The sequence below is a fragment of the Sylvia atricapilla genome, chromosome 4 (genome assembly GCF_009819655.1).
Source record: "Sylvia atricapilla isolate bSylAtr1 chromosome 4, bSylAtr1.pri, whole genome shotgun sequence".
In the NCBI taxonomy this organism is placed as follows: domain Eukaryota; kingdom Metazoa; phylum Chordata; class Aves; order Passeriformes; family Sylviidae; genus Sylvia; species Sylvia atricapilla.
Genome location: NC_089143.1, coordinates 70,944,726 through 70,961,602, shown reverse-complemented (window position 1 = coordinate 70,961,602; position 16,877 = coordinate 70,944,726). Strand labels below are relative to the sequence as shown.

At 41.2% G+C, this 16,877-nt stretch overlaps 1 protein-coding gene across 19 annotated transcripts in view; it reads left to right on the top strand.

The window, feature by feature from the left end:
* Positions 1–16,877, top strand: part of CAMK2D (calcium/calmodulin dependent protein kinase II delta) — a 120,023-nt gene that overhangs the window by 70,660 nt on the left and 32,486 nt on the right. For 15 of the 19 annotated variants that reach the window (XM_066318383.1, XM_066318392.1, XM_066318388.1 and 12 more), the window contains exons 6-12: positions 2,630–2,695; positions 5,221–5,293; positions 10,747–10,849; positions 14,404–14,487; positions 15,600–15,694; positions 15,994–16,116; positions 16,737–16,820. In XM_066318383.1, coding sequence (XP_066174480.1) covers positions 2,630–2,695; positions 5,221–5,293; positions 10,747–10,849; positions 14,404–14,487; positions 15,600–15,694; positions 15,994–16,116; positions 16,737–16,820 — 628 coding nt within the window. Of the gene's footprint in view, positions 1–2,629; positions 2,696–5,220; positions 5,294–6,115; positions 6,214–10,746; positions 10,850–14,403; positions 14,488–15,599; positions 15,695–15,993; positions 16,117–16,736; positions 16,821–16,877 lie in introns of those variants that run through there. The other 4 variants (XM_066318398.1, XM_066318399.1, XM_066318400.1 and 1 more) reach the window with 4 other exon arrangements.

The window sequence follows — 16,877 nt, the reverse complement described above, 5'->3', positions numbered from 1 at the left end:
CTTTATGGTGAAGGGCCAAAGTTGCTTATGAGTGACTTCTGGAACCTGAAGGCTGTCCTACACTGTGGTGCCCATGACCTTTGTCGCTGCAGGAGCACCTTGCTCAGGGACACTCAGTGGGCCAAGGCCACGAGCACGGCTGTGCTCAGAACGTGCAGATGGGTTCTGTCCTCTCCTCTGCCCTGCACTGCCCTGCCTTCCTTCATTGTGGCCATTTGGTCTTTTGGGAGAGCTGTTCTTAAGGTATCCTTTGGAGTGACAGAACAGGGAAATTGCGGACTGCTTGTTTGGCTGTCAGTGAAATTCACCTCCTCTGTTCCTGCTTTAATCTTTCCGTCTTTTAACAGGGATTGTGAATACCAAGCAAATGTTTAGTGTCAGCAAGTAAGATTTCATATCCCCTTCCTCCCTCCATGCTGGAGAAGAACAAACATCAATTTGGTATTCTCTTCCACTGAAAGGCACTTTGATGACTGAAGATTCTTGTTTTCTTTCTTTGGCTTGGATCAAAAATAAGTGTTTTAGGAAAGAGTAAGATCAAAGGATGCTTTGTGTTTTCATTCATCGCAAAGTGAGAATTATTTCTCTTTACCAGAACTGTGGCAGACAAATATATATGCAAAAAGGAGTTATGAAAGACTGTCAAAATATGCATCAATCAAACATTTTGTGCTACAGCAACCAAAGCTAGTCTCTGGAAGGTAGAAGACAAAAAGAAAGAGAATACAAATTAGGCAATAAGCTACTTTGCCGCCTCAAGATTTTACTTCAGACTTTTGTACAAAATATCATTCTGTTACCTAAAAGTCTCTACGTGGAGAGTCAGTGAGGTGTAAACCCAGAAGAAGGATGGTGTAGCCCAAATATATAAATGAAATCATGAAAATCAAGTTCTTGAACTGCCCTTCTCCAAGGAAGGAGCAGGGCTGCTGGTTGAGCAGGTCATTTCTGTCATCATTTAATGTGACTGAAAACTGGCTTCCGCAATAAGTGTTAGTACAGCAGTTTGGAAGTGGATGTTACAGTGCTGAACATTCCAAGTATTCACACCTTTAATTTTTTAATCCTAATACACTTGATTTTATTCAATAGTAATTGTGTTCACTGTAGTATAGATTTTTAAGCTTCTCAATCTTTAAGTATGTTGTTGTGCACTCAAGCTTTTATATTTGGGAATTTATTGGAAATAAAATGTGCTAATATTCACATTCATAACCAGTAATGAAACACAAACATTGATTTCTCATCTAGGAATTATTTATGTAAGCAGCTGTAAATGTGAACAGTTGTATTTAGCTGTGCCAGTCTGTCAGCCTCTGTTATAGGAGAGAAATGTTACAGGAAGGGTGTCTTCCTGTGCTATGAGTCCCCTCTTGTGACACAGGCAGACAAGTTTTATGACATGACTGAAAAGCTCATTAATCTTCATCTTACAGGGATTGCTAGAAAACTTCTCCTGATTTTTAACCTTGTGTTTACTCATATGTATTGTATGCTCATGTATTATTGTACCAATATTATCCCTTACAACTCCCCTGTGGGGAGATCCAGGCTTATGCTCACCTTCAGTATTTATTTTCATCTCTCTTAACCTTTGTTTTGCCCAGCTAAATGGGGTTTTCTTCTCTGAGGAGATCTGATGAGTGAATGACTGGGTAGCCTGGTAGTAATTTTTCTGTTCATGCTGTGCTCCCAGTTCCTTTTTCTGAGTTTGAGTGACCAGAACTGGTACAATATGAGGAAGGGTTTTACTGCTGCACTTGAGGACATTGCTGTCACCCTATTTCAGATGCAATCCAAGATTGTGGCATCATTCTGCTCAGGGCTCATTCTAGACTGTGATCTTCAGGATATATATAAACACAGTTTTATTTGTTTTTCACCACTCTCTACCATTAAAACACTGATTGTACAATGAGCTCCTGAGTATGCAACAATGTACAGCCACTTCTGTCACTGGCCCCAGGATCATGCAGTTCTTCCCTTGTCCTTAACTTACTTTTAGTGGTACTTTAATTAAGCTATTCCTACTTTCTCCACAAAGATAAATGAAAATTTTCTAGGAAATATCTGCTGTTAAACTGATTAAGGTACCCTGCTTCTATAGATACTTCCCTTCTGACTCAGTGATGTTTTTTCTAGCCACAGCACACAAAGAAAGCCAGCCCCTCTGGCACCCGGGCACACCTCTGTTGTGATCTGACCTACACTGAAAGACACTTTTCCTATTTTAGCATTGTTGTGTTTTAGCATTTCTCACCTTTGCCTGATATTCCAGTGTTCAAATGATCCTGAACTGTACTGAACTTCAGCCACAATTTTCCTGGCTGGTCAGTTCCCTTTATCCTTGTAGTTTTTACTTCTTACTTTTGACATCCATAACTGATGTCTGGCAGCTTGCCCAATACACTGCTGCCCTTGGCTTTTGTTTTCTATTTATGATTGCCCTTCCACCACATCCATTTTTTTCATGTAATGATTTAGATGGACAAACCTTTCACTTCAGTTCCTGCACCTTGCTGCAAAACCTCTTGCACTTATTCCTCTCTGACTTCTCCCTGTCAATTTAATTTAAGGTGCACATTTTCACTTCTGAAATCTCCTTTTCCTCATCTTGCTTTTTGAACAGAGTCACTGGAGGTGAATTGTTTGAAGATATAGTTGCAAGGGAGTATTATAGTGAAGCAGATGCCAGGTAAGTCATTTGTTTTTCTAGCGCTGCCTTGATAATTCTAGGATAGTTACGTTAATATATCCTGGTGTTTGGCATCAGTTTTCCAGCACAGTCTGACACTCTAGGGTTTCTCCAGGAGTTCTCTCAGACTTGGAAGGGCAGTTTGGCAGTTTGAGCTCATGACTGTGTGGTGGAGAACACATGGGAACTCCTGGTGTCTGCTGATGTAAAAAAGCTGAAATTGGATCTCAATTAATTAAAATTTTATGCATTGTTTCCTCTGCAAACTGGACATAACCGTTCAAGTATCTCATCCATGGATTCTTGCATTTGCTGATCAAAGTTTGGAGCATAAGTTGGTCTTAAAAGGATTTTGCATGAAATATAACTTCTTTTTCTCAGTCTAGAAGTGCTAATTTTATTTTCCAATTAGAAATTTTTTTTGTTGTGTTTCATCAATAAGCAATTATACTGTGCATCTCATAGTCTGAGCTCAAATATGAAATCTCTGGCAATTTTCTGCAAGTGCTTGTTGAAAAACTTGAATAATAAGTTGACAATTATCATAATTTGCATGCATAAAGTATCAGGGCCATTTATCTCATGTTTGTCCTTATATAATAATAAATCTTAAATATTGTCATAAAATTAAGAATCCTAAACATTGGGATCAATTACTTTAAAGAAAATGTGTTCTACCACCACAGTCTTCAGAGAAATTGATCTCAAAGTAAACTTAGAGAATCCTTCTGTTGCTGTGTGCTTACAAACACAGCCCGCCGCTAACACATATTTAGTGCATGCAATTTTAAATTATGCCTTTACCGCTGGAGATCACTGGGAGATGACCGGAAAGAATTAAGTATTCCCAACAAGAGTAGTAGGATAATAATGAACAGACAAGAAGTTATTCTGAATTAGTAGGAAGCTTCCACTTCCAGATCTTACTGCATCTGTAGGAATGGTAGAAAGGTCAATACTACCTGGGGCATTTAAATAAAGAACAACACATAGTAAAATAACCTGTAGAAGAGAAAACAGCAGCAGGGTTTAGGTGGGGTGGAAGAAGAGGAGCTATGTTAAAAAAAAATTCAAATCATTTTTTTCCTGCTGTGATTGAAGCAAATTTCTAATATTGATGCCAAAGGCCAGTATATGGTGTCTTTGTGTGTTTTTAAGATAGTTGGGGATTAAAAGGAAAAACTTGCAATGATGATTTCTTCTGTTCTAGAATTATGATATATTGGAAGGGGCTGTACATACATATGTATATATATATATATATATATATATAAAAAATTATATATATACATTTTATATTTTGAGTAAAAAAATTGACCAAATAAGTGAAATACCTAGTTATGACGCATCTCTGTATTTTGTATATTTTATATATATAAAAATATATAAAATATATCTAGTGTGTGTATGTGTGTATCCCTCTAGCTATAGTTCCTGTCCTCTGTGGATGCCTCTCCCAGGACTGTCACACTGGTCTGCTCCTGCAAGCCCTTGCTCACGCCAGTAGTCTGTACTCAGACAAATGGTGCAGTGAGTTGTGAACTACTTGCCTAAGAAAGGGTTTTCAGGCTTGGGCTCCAGTTACTGATTATGACCATTCCTTCTGAATTCCATGGTCAAAAGGTTTTGGATGAGCAGCATCCTGACTACTGTGTATTACTTATTGTCACTCACTTGTGCCACAACATGTCTTTAAAAAAAATTCTAAGCTCTTGTAGTGCCAAAAAAAATCTGAAGAAGTTCCAGTGCTCTAAAGTATTAACATTTTAGTTGTACTTTTTGGCATCCTAGACTGGCCAAAACTTGCAAACCTGGGTATGGAAAAATAGGTGCTAGTTCACTTACTGAAAGCACCAAACTAAAACATTTGTCTACATTTTTAATGTGGATTTTCACTCCCCAGGTGACTCCTAACTAAACTAGAGCTGGACACTATTTTAAATGAAAATGCATGCCACCTTTTTTAATGACTTGGCTTTATTCTACTAATTGTTTTAAAGAAACCGATTCGCAATGAAAAATGTTTTGCTTTTCCTTAGCTTTTGACTTTTTTTGTTTCATTTGTCTTCTGTATATCATTTCATTTCTGACCATTTTTGTGTTTCAGCCCTTGTTGTAATGTTAACTTCACCACAAAAAATTAAGAAAACCAAAACATGCCACTAATTGTTTTACTTCCTCCACTATATTTTTCCTGTGGCAGTTTTTGGAAACTGGAAAAAGCTTCCATACTGCTGAATGAAAATACAGTCTGGTGATTCTGTCTCATTTGTGTCATATGTTCCACGTTAAATGTCTTTTTTGGTTTGGTTTTTTTGGTTTTTTGGATGTGTTGGAGCTGGAAATATCTCTGTATCCAGCAATGTTGTTGTTCCAGTTCCAACTGCAATCAAGACTTGTCAAGAAGTGTAAAATTGTTTTTGTTCTTTACCTTTTTTCTTTTAAGTTTTATTTTATTTTGTATTTAATGTGAATATGTGCCTTTAAAATGTTCTCCCTTCCATTCTGCCCTTGTATCTTTGCAGTCATTGTATACAGCAGATTCTAGAAAGTGTTAATCATTGTCATCTAAATGGCATAGTTCACAGAGACCTGAAGGTCAGTATCTGGTGCCCATCAATTGGATATAAGAATTTTGGGGGTTTCTCGCTACTGGGTAGGGGCAGAGGGTGGGATGTCTGCCGTGTTCCCTTGCCTGTCCTATTCACCCTCCGACAACCGGTGCAGACAGTATTGCATGAGCTTCTTTCCAGTTTGCGAGTCTGCAGGCCTGATATACATCACGGCAAAAGGGGGAACGCTCGCCCCGAAGCCGTCCCTTGCCAAGGCGCTGGATTTTGCCGGGGCTCCTCAGGGGGCACCTGAGGGGAGGTGACCCCTGCCTGTGATGTATGTCCGCCTGCAGATGGGACCGCCACGGCTGTGCTGAGCCCCGGGGGGCGGCGGCGGAACGAGCGGCCGCACGCTGCTGCGCTCACCTGTGACCAGCCCAAAGGCTAGGGCCGCTTATTGCCGGCTAAATTAGGCGGCGAGCAGCTAATTACTGACCTGGAGCACCCGCCTTGGAGGGGGCTTGGGGACTACCCCCATGGTCGCCGCGATTTCTAACCATTTCTACAGTTCTTTAATGCCTCTGTGAAGGCTCTGATAAGGGAGGAGGAAAAAGCACAGAGGATGCCAAATATTTAATACGACCTTGAACTAGCGGCGAAATTTCTTCCTTTTAAAAATGACCATTCGAAAAGCCAGCGGTGTTAATTCCCAAGCAGAAGCACGGCAGCCGGCCCGCCGCCCGTCCCTGCGGAGCCCCGCGGAGCCGGGGGCCGCGGTGCTCCGAGCGGGGCGGCGCGGGGCAGGGCAGCGCAGCCACGCCCGGCCTCGCCCTCGGCCGCCGCCCCACGGCCTGGCGCTGGAACTAACGGGCGCCCATGGTGTTTGCATGCAGTCATTGCATTCAGCAGATCCTGGAGGCCGTGCTGCACTGCCATCAGATGGGCGTGGTCCATCGCGACCTCAAGGTGAGTGCTGCTGCCCCGCCGCCCTCCCGGAGCAGCATCCCTGCCCCACAGGGCCGCCAGCAGCCGAAATGTAAATGCTTCCCTCTTTTTCTTTTCTCCCCTTGGTTCATTTATTGTTAACTTGGCTTCACCTGCGTGCAAGAACAAGCTCGTGCTCACTAGAGGAGATCTGCTCGAGGCTGGCTAGTACCTGGCCGTCCAGCGCCGGGCAGTACAGGGAGAGCAAAAGGTGCTTTTCAAGCACTGGGTGTATTCATTGAATACGTGGTCTTCCTCTGTGTCATCTTAGAGCTTTTGGGACAGGGCATGAGGGCAACTTCCCATCTCTCATCAGCAGAATTTGGAGTGCTTCTGGGAAGCGCAGTAGCCTTTGCATGCCAGGCATTTTAGTGACAGAAGGCCAGCTGCTCTAGGATCGCTGGCGAACACCTTCACATCATGGCTTGGCTACAAAACATCTTGGAAAAGCAGGAATTTCTACAGTGTTCTCATCTCACTCACCTAAGGAGTCCAGCCCCTTCCACATGAGCTTTAACATTGGGATAGAAACCTTTCTAAACAAAACTCTGTGCTGAGAGAGCAATCCCTCTTTCTTAACTGTGTACATATCCAAATGGCTAGAGGCATCTGCTGTGGGAATGCTCTCTGCCGTTAAAGTATGTTGGCAAGGAAAGGAGCATCATTTTGTTTTACTGTGAGGCTCCAAGAGAGAAGGCTGTTCCAGAGGTCATAGTAAGCTTACCTTTTGGGCACTTGAGCTTCAGGATCCTCGAGGAAAAGAAGATGGTTTATTTTGAGATCGAATGGAAGTCTGAACTCCCAAATCCTTTGTGAGGAAGAGGAAAAAATGGTATGGGCTAAGGCAGCAAAACACACCATAAATCTTTTGTGGCACGGATTCTTGGGCTTTAGTTTTTCTTTCTGAATGAGTTCTGGGGAGCAGAAATTTCCTCCTAGGATAAGAGTTTCTAGTGATTCTCATGAGTAATAACATTGGAATCAGAATGCTGTCGCCTTTCTTGCCAACCTTGACTCCCAAACAAACTGTTCTTGTCTGACTTCAAAAAGTCTATGCTGTTGTCATAAGGAACACAAAGGGGTTTGCTCCAAAAGCTCAGAGAGCACGATGAGTTTCAAAGATGCAGACCCCAAATTTTCTACCCATTTTGCACTTCTGGATTTTCCTGTGTCACAGTTGTACAAGAGGAGACGGACAAATCTCTGTCCAATCTGTAAATCTTGCATGGCAGCTGGGTAACATGGAATGAGTTTAAATGGAAGGATGTCAGATCTGTCCACAGAGCTGCTCCAGTGGTTCCTGTCCACACTGTACGTGCAGTCCTATGCTTCTAGCATCAAAAGGACTTGAAGAAACCAGGATTGTAGCTACTCAAGCTGATTGAATAAGGGATGCTTTCTATTACTTTTCATACATTCGCACAAAGCAACTTTTTCTTTGGGAACGCGTTAAATCCAGCTGTTGCCTGCTCCAGACCATGTGTGGATTTCTTATTCTGGCAAATCCAGGATGAATTGAAAAAACATGTGAGAAAAAGTGTTTCTGCCAAGCTGTAGTGCTCAGTTTCATTTGGGAAAATGAAAACTTGAGGAAGCAGAAAACCATCTTTCTTCAGTTACAGCTTTGTGGCAAAAGCCAAAAAACCCAAAGAATTATATTAAAGACTGTGGTGAAATTCGAGCAGAACACCATGTGCTGAAAAGAAGATGCCAGGAGCAGAACAGCAAGATGTGGAAGGTGGTTATGGGCTGGCATGGATCCTTAAATTGCAAAACTTGATGCATTTTTTTCCGATAACTCAGTCCAAACATGATGGCATGCTTGGGGGTGAGGAGGTTCTGGATGATCTCGTTTTCTTTAACTTTCCCTCTAGGCTGACTTAGTAGCAAACAGACAGAAGCTTTTGCAGCTTCCTATGACCTGCAGAAATGCTTGTTGCTGCTCTGTTTGTAATGCCTGGCATAAGTCAGAATGGTGGTGGATCCTAGACCCAGAAAAAAATTAACTTATTAGTGGCAACCCAGCTTTTCTAGCTAGCAAAAGTGCACTTCCAGGTAGGAATTCGAGTTCTTGTCAGGCCTTAGCGTTCCTGCTTTTGTGAAACTTCTGTGATTTTGTAGTTATGACCCTCTTACCTTCCATCAAAGAGTGGCTGCTTTAGGTATATTCAAGGAAAAATACACAAAGCCTTAAATAACACTTGGTATCTTAAGGATTAAGGATCTTTGGAAAAGTATGGCATAAATCACATTAATTTATTTGTAAGTAATTTCAGCAGTTAACAGTGCCATTGTGCATGCTTGGCTGCCGCCCGTCACCAGGGAGCACGAGGTGACACCACCGAATCAGAGGACCAGTCCTGCCAGCGCTGTTAATGTTTCCCAAGTAATTGCACTCATTCCCAGTTAATGCATGGTAATTACCCACTGGCCAGCCTCAAACGACTGCTGCATGTTGGTTAAGCACACGGTCCCACATGGCATGGCCCGAAAGGCTCTTGTCTTTGGTATGGCAGTAAATCAGGAATTCTGGTGGCACATATTCATCTGTTAAAGTGGTACCTCTGCGGAGAAGAGACGTGCAATGGAATTAAAAAAAAAAAACAATTTTTCTCAAGAGGAAAACAGAAACCAAAAAAGCCAACAAATAACCAAACCAGCATCAGAAAACACAAAGCCAGTGTTACGACCAAAATCACTTTTTGGGAAAGTGGTATGTGCTCAGTGGGGTAGTGCTTGTATTTCATCCAAAAGGATGAGGATTTTCACTTCTTTTGGCTTGCCTGAAGGTCACAACCAAATGGGATCATCCATTGCTTTACGAGGTTTATACAGGAACAGCATTCCAGGAATTAATTATTGTGAACTTCTCTCACTCTGGGAGGAAACCTTGCAGAACTCTGTGGCTGGCTGTGTGTTGAAATTAGTGTTGCTAAATGGCAAGGAGTGACATTGCTTAAATCAGTGTTGATGGACCTAGAGGAGAGTCCTCAGCTATGCACTCAGTGTTTCATATCGTGTAGTCGAAGTGGTTACTGATAATTTAAGTGAACATAAAGATTATATTTTGTTCTGAGGGCCCTTCATCTGAATTTTTAAAACTGTGAAAATTGAAGATTCATCGAGTGACTATTGATGAAAGTTTTTTAATGTTGTCTAATCTATGACCTAAGGACAAAGAGATGAGTGAGAAAACAGTGTTGGTAACTTGCTGAAAAAATGTTCCTTTGACGGGAGGGGAAAAACCACTGTTAGACTAAAGAGTTTGTCAGGGCCCGTTGTGTTGTTAATTAACAGAAGTATCACTGTGGCAGAGGTCTTACTTAGGCTCAAGCATATTTTGCTGGATCCCTGACATGCATTAAAGATAGGCTTTGCTGAAAGAGGCTTATGATCTTAATTGTTTCCGACCTCAGTGCATGCGTGGGATTAACTGCAGTCGCAGAAATAGTCCCTTGGAAGCGATATGATTGCTGCTGGGCTGAACCCAGGACACACGTTGAAGAATTTGCAGGATTGGTGTCCCAGCACCAGCCTGGCTATAGTGAAGTTCCTTGTCACAGACCACTGCAGAAATTGCTTCTGAGGAGGTTCTGTTATTCTGGAAATGTAGAACAAAACCTTTTATAAAAATCATGGGGGTTGGGAAGACAGATATGACAGATATGGTCCCAGTTCTCTGAAATAATATGTTGATTTCAACGGGACCTTTTTAATTGTATTGTTAAAGCAATCATTCCTACAATAAAGTTGTCTTTGGGCAATTTGCATTTGATGTATTTGCTAATTGGAGTTTGAAGGATTCGAATATGAACATATTTGTTATGTTCAAATCCTTTATCTTTAATTATGTGTGTGTAAAGTATCATTTCATTTCAGATGTGACTGACATATCCTATTTAAAAAAAGAGAAGTGGGAACTTTCACTAGCTAACATTGTTAGTTATAAAGGTTCTCTGCAGGTACAAACCTGGGTGTGCTGGTTTTGCTGAAAGATTTGCCATGTAAATACACCTGCCCTCTAAATGAAAATATGATCACAGGGCTGTTATTGTTGGGATGTCATGCAAAACATTTCTGTTTGACAGTTGTAGATGCCTGATCCTGTGAACTGCATGGGCTAAACTAGTCATCAATGAATCCCTGTCCTTTGGGAGTTTCCTGCCCCATTTTTCCAGTAGTGAGCTCTTGGGAATCTCTGACCTGTCCTGTCACACCAGCAGGTGTCACAGCTCCATGTGCCCATTCTGGCTCTCCTCCTCCTCTCCACACTGTCTTAGCCTTGCTGGCATGAGCTCATGAGGGCTGGTTACAAGCTTGGTGGTTCTTTCCAGATAGGATGGGAAAGTGCAAGTTTTGCAATTTCATGGAAAAAAACTCATGGGTTTCTTCTCTTTTTCACTCTAAGTATTTGTTCTTTTCCAGACTACCATAACTTTTTTTTAAAAAAAAAAAAGTGTCTAAAACGTATTTACTTATCTTTTCATCTCAATTGTTTTCTCTCTCTGAATAAAGCCTGAGAACTTACTTCTAGCTAGCAAATCCAAGGGAGCGGCAGTGAAACTGGCAGATTTTGGATTGGCTATAGAAGTCCAGGGAGAGCAACAGGCTTGGTTTGGTAAGTAAATGCCATTTTTTCCTCACCGTTTTTTCAGCATTGTGGTTAAGCCTCCCCATCTGCCCCACTTTCACCCCAGGGTGAAACGTGCAGCCGTGTGACTCTTTGACCCTGGAAAACCTGGGTTTCCTGACTCCTAGCTTGTGCTAGCTTCTGTCAGCCTGTAAACTTGACTGAGGTGCACACAACTCCTTTTCTCCCACTTTCTCCTTAGTATCTAGAGGCAGGAAATATGGGCGTAGAACCTGGGAGGGAGACTGGTGGTTTCTCCACAGGTGACTGAGGAATAAGACAGTAGGGTAATACTGCTGAGTGTACCTGCCCAGTCATCAGAACATTTTGTCTGAACAGGTCTCCACCAGCTGGAAACACCTGAAAATTTGATTCCAAAGCACTTTGGAATGTGACTTCAGTGAAAGGGAAAATAGGGGGGATTGAGTACCTGAGGTTGTAGCCAGACACTAATTACAGCTTGCTTGTTACAGTTAATAGATGCCCCAAGGAGAATGGTGGAAAATATTTAATACCAGTAATTTTAAACAATAGGGCATGTACAACTGTTATACATGTGTCTCACGTACAACCCTCTTTGAACAGATGTCAAGTGTGGGGAAAAATTTATTGTAAATCCCAGGTGGAAAAAAATACAGAATAAAATATTTATAGCAGCTGCTTATTCTCCCTTAGAGTAGCTAGAAAGTGCAGTTTGAAATGGAACAAAGTGGTTGTAAGCTTGGAACAGAAGCAGAAAGGTTTTTATGGGCAGTGAGTTGGGAGGTTGGGTGATCACAGCTATAAGTACATGTAGATGCACAGGCAGTACCATTGGACATATGTTGGCAGCTTTTTAAGCCAGCCTGTTGTTTTAAATCCAGCCTTTCTATAAATGGATTTCAGTAATCCACAAAAGACAAAGGAGATTGCTCTTGCACATCAACAAACAGACCAGTACAAAAGGAGTGGAACAGAAACAAGGCAAAACACAAGGATTTTGTTACCATACCAAAAGCATCAGGTACACAGGAAGCATCTCAAGAAAACATCAGCAGATTGAAGTTGACTTCAGGAATATTTTCAGTACATAGCGTACCCCCAGGTGATGCAGAGGAGGTTGCAATGCCCTGGAAAATCTTGCACTCTGTTTTTTTGTCATTTGGTTTTTGTGAAGTGCTTGGTTTAGACTCGTAGCATCATGAGAACGTGGGAGAAAGAAACAGAATGTCTTTAAAATATGTGTGTAAGGAGGAGTCAGCAAGGTAATGAAAAAAAAATAGTCTAATGAGGCTCTTTCTTAAAAAAACAAACCTGTGGTACTCGGTGAGTGGGTTCTGTACCTTTTTTGGAACTTGCTCTGCAAAACCTGTCCAGAGTGGTCCTAGTGCCTGCCTTCAGCTTTAGGATTGCATTAACAGGGCAGAACATGAACTCCAACAGACTGGGCTTTTTGAACTTTTTCTCACTTTCTTTCAGAAGATCTTTCTGCTGGATTCTGCAGCACTTAGCGATTCATGGCATGCTCTGATTCTAATTATAGCTCTGCATCAGTATGCTTTTCCTTCTTTTCTCTTTTATTTTTCCTTTTTTCTGGTATAGCCCTCTGGTGTGATGGTCCCTTTTCTGCTTGAACCATGGCTATGCCTCAGCAGGAAACGGGCTCGGACTCTGAACACAATGGAATGCTTTCCTGGTTTGCATGTTTGGGAAACGAACGTGTTCTTTGCCTGTTTGTAGAAAGCCTTAGAGGGTTTAGCTGAAACCTGCCACTCTCTTAGCAGATGCTTACGATACTAGGAAGGTGTCAGGCAGGTTGAGCTCAACAAAGCACAGATTTTGTCTTGGTCCTCTGGTCACTCAGAGAAATCATGTAGGGATAGGAGTACAAGGTGATGCAATCTCTTCTAGACACAGCACAGTCACAGTTTCTAGCTGTGAAAGTTGCTTTAGCTGACGGCGCTACTACAGGCAGCAGCACTTTTCTGAAAAGTGTGCACTTGTCTGGAGGTCCCTCTGGGCAGTTACAAAATAACCTGATAAATGACAATTACCTATTTCCATGCCTTCTCCTTTTTTTTCTGAAATCAGGGCTGCATACCCTTCTGTGTTAACTGCTTTAAACCACTCAGAATATTGAGGAGGGACTATTTTACTAGAGCATGTAGTGACAGGACAAGTAGGAGTCACTTCAAACTGAAAGTGAATAGATTTAGATCAGATAACAGGAAAAAGTTGTTCCCTGTGAGAGTGGTGAGGCCCTGGCAGGGCTTGCCTAAAGAAGCTGTTGCTGCCTCATCCCTGGAAATGTCCAAGGCCAGGGTTTGTAGCAACCAGGTCTAGTGGAAGGTATCCCTGCCTGTGCCAGGGCAGTGGAACAAGTTGATTTTCAAGGTCTTTTCCCATCTAAACCATTCTGTAGTTCTGTGTACTAAAACTGTACCAATTATTTCGGTTCAGATCTGTTTTGTGTCTTCGTTGAGAGATAAGGTTAGCTAAGTACTATATTTACTTTTGCTTTAAGGTTTATTTTCAATTCTTGCATAGTAATGTTCATTGAGCTGTCATAAGTTTTAGTTGAGACAACTTTGTTTCCCCTTTGAAATGAGCATTACACCCAGGAAGAGATATGAAGCAGCACTCTATTTAAAGCCACTTAGAACATCTATATTTCAGCTTCTCTAAGGAGCTTAAGATGTGTTTCCTGTGTGATAGTACTCCTTAACAATTCATAGCTGCCATATCAGGAGCCTGCAAAAAACAAGCTTATTTTTCATGACCGTATGTTAGCTCTTTTCTCATTAGAATTTACAGAATGTGTTCATTTCTTCCTCTCACTCCAAAATAATTGGCAACTGCAGGGTAAAGGCTTCTTTTTTTTTTTGTAGCTGTACACTTTATATGTTATCACTGTCTCTCGTGAGTTTTGTGGAATCCAGAGTGCCATTGCACAAATGGCGTATGGTTCTTCATGAAAGCCACCAAATTCTCACTTCTGAGGAATTCCCAAGCCTTTATCTTAGGCAAAGATGCCCAAAAGAGCAGACATACTCACTGAAATTGTGCAGATAGTTACTGGTCATTAAGTTTTTATCCATTGGAATGTCCTAAGACACGTAATATTTATACCTACATTTTGCATTTCTGCTCAGAGAAACCAACGCTTCTGGTAATGAATAAAGGATGAAGAACATTTAAATTTTAAAGGCCAGACTGCTTCAGAGATGCTGCCTGTAAACTTTTGTAAAGAGGTTTCCAGAAGTGGAATGACTTGGCAGAAACAAGTTCTGCAGTGGAAAGAGTGTATTAGATGTCGCTCTAATTTTGTGCAACATACATCTCCTTATATATAGAATGCAGCAGCTGCTGCTTTGTTGCTTGGTCCCCCAATATGTCAGCAATACCTCTAGGTCATGTGCCGTAAAAACCAAATGGGCAAATGGAACAGTTCATCTCCATTTCTTGGGAAACGTTGTCCTGGGTCTTGTGAGCCTAGATGAGAATCGCTTGCTTTACGCAGAGCATGTCCAGGTTTTGACCAGAGCTGCCTTGCCTTTTGACAGGCTTTGCTGGTACTCCAGGATACCTTTCTCCAGAAGTGCTGCGTAAAGATCCTTATGGCAAACCTGTGGATATGTGGGCATGTGGTAAGAAGTTATTCTGAAAGCCATATTCAGTCTGCTGTAAAGTGTCTTAAAGATGAGGTACATTAGATTGTGCAATCAGAAAATAGGTATTTAATAAAATTCAGTATTAATTTTTAGTAGAGGTCATTGGATTTTTTGTTATCATGCAAGCTGCTTTTTTAAAAAAATACTTACCTAGTTGTGTTATCATGGCCTTCTTGGCCATGTCTACACAACGCACTTTCACAAAGAGTGAAAGAATAAGATATTAATAATATCTTATTAATATTATTTATTAATAATATTATTTTAACAGAATATTATTAATAAATAATATTCTATTAAAAGAATAGCTGCAGGTGTATGATGCCTAATTAGTTAGAAAACACACCAGTTCATACTGTGAGCTGGATGTTTTGCTTTGGTTCACAAGGAGCCTAAAATTCTGTCTGACCAATACACCCCATCTGCAGGTATAAACTGCAAAATTAAATGTTTTCTGAACTGGAGTACAGAGCACAGAGCAATTGCTTTATCATCCAGTTCTCAAAATTGTGTTCTGAGGTACTGGCAAGTGGCAGCTCCCCAGCTGAGAACAGGGGCTGGTTTCCTTATTTCACTTCTATCCACACTTCAGTATGTGGTTGTGTTTATGAAAGCACTTTTCTTCACTCACAGGGAATCATCTCTGTGAGACTATCAGGTGGTCTTTTCAATTTCCTGTTGATCAAATACAGAGATATTTGAGTTTCCCAGATTTGTTTTGTAAGAGAATAGTTAAAACACCACCTTGCAGACACCAGTATAAGCCATGCTAAAACTGTAAGTGAAAAACGCATTTTCCTAGAACATCCAGAATCATGGAATATTATTTCTCCAGCTAGATAAACATTTCCAGTGTTCCTGATCTGATGTTGTGTCAAGTACTCATTATTACCCATGTTTTCCATAAGAGGTTACCTTGTCAACCCCACTTCTACTGCTTTCCCCAGTATGAAGGGGCAGTATTTTTCCCATCCCAGTGGCTGGGATGATACTCATGAGGCTTTTGTTTTACATGGTCGTTGGGTGCAAAATTAATTTCTGGAGTTTGTTCCTTGAAAGCCCTTAACACTGGTGTGGATTTTCTGCAGGAGTCATTCTGTACATCCTCCTGGTGGGATACCCTCCCTTCTGGGATGAAGACCAGCACAGGCTTTACCAGCAGATCAAGGCTGGTGCTTATGATGTATGTACCATACTCTCTCCTATCAGTTATTTATAATTGTACCTCTAAGCAGGAGTTTCCTAGAGGGAAAAGCTAAGAACTGAGGAGAATGTGGCATATAAATTTTGCAACATCATCTAATCATATTATGTTTAACAGACAAGAGGCTGTTGGTCCTCACATTTAGGTAATTTGTAAATGATTATGAGGTAAAGGCAGAGCCTTATAATTTTTAAGCTCTTATTTGAATCCAGAACTGGATCTTCAGGTAAAATTGTGTAAAGACAAGGCAACATACACGTGTTTATTTTTTTCTGAAGTTCCCCTCACCAGAATGGGACACGGTGACGCCTGAAGCAAAAGACCTTATCAATAAAATGCTCACCATCAACCCAGCAAAACGTATCACAGCATCAGAAGCACTAAAGCATCCATGGATCTGTGTAAGTAATTTCCAAAGCTTTAACATGATCACTTGGCAGACAAATCAGTTTATGGTTTGCTTCAGCATATAGTGAATGTCTTTAGAGGATGTCTCCAGTTCATGTTCATGAAAATTGTAAAATTACAATTACACAGATACGATCAATAGTGGTGTGTATTGAGATCTCTGCTTGGGGTAAGATTTTTGCAAATTTATCTCCTTTGTCTTGACTGTGTTGTGCAGAACGTTCTCTGCGAAAATTAGAGTGTTACTTCAAATTCTCAGTGAGAAGGAAGTGCAGGAAAGTAATTTTGAATTAGATAATTAGCATTTTCATTTCCCTGAAGTCATTCAGATAAACATGAAATTTGCAGGCAGGGAATTAAGGGACTTCAAGTCAACGTGCAGGCAGGAGAGGCTGCCTGGTTGTTCCTGGATCCAGGACTTTTCCCATGTTCCAGACCACGATTTTTCAAGTGGGAAAGGCTGAGTAAAAGGAGCACAATAGGATATTCAGATAATGTAGAAATTAAAGGCCTAAGTTGGGGACCATGGGTTGTGGTAGAGTTGTTGTAGAGTAAACAAACTGCCAAACATCTGTCTGGGTGCCTTAAAATAATACTTTTCTTCTTCTCTCAGCAACGTTCTACTGTTGCCTCTATGATGCACAGACAAGAGACTGTAGATTGCTTGAAGAAATTCAATGCAAGAAGAAAACTAAAGGTAAGAAGGAAAACTTGTGCTTGTGTTGAGTGTGCAAAACAAATACTCTCTGTGCCA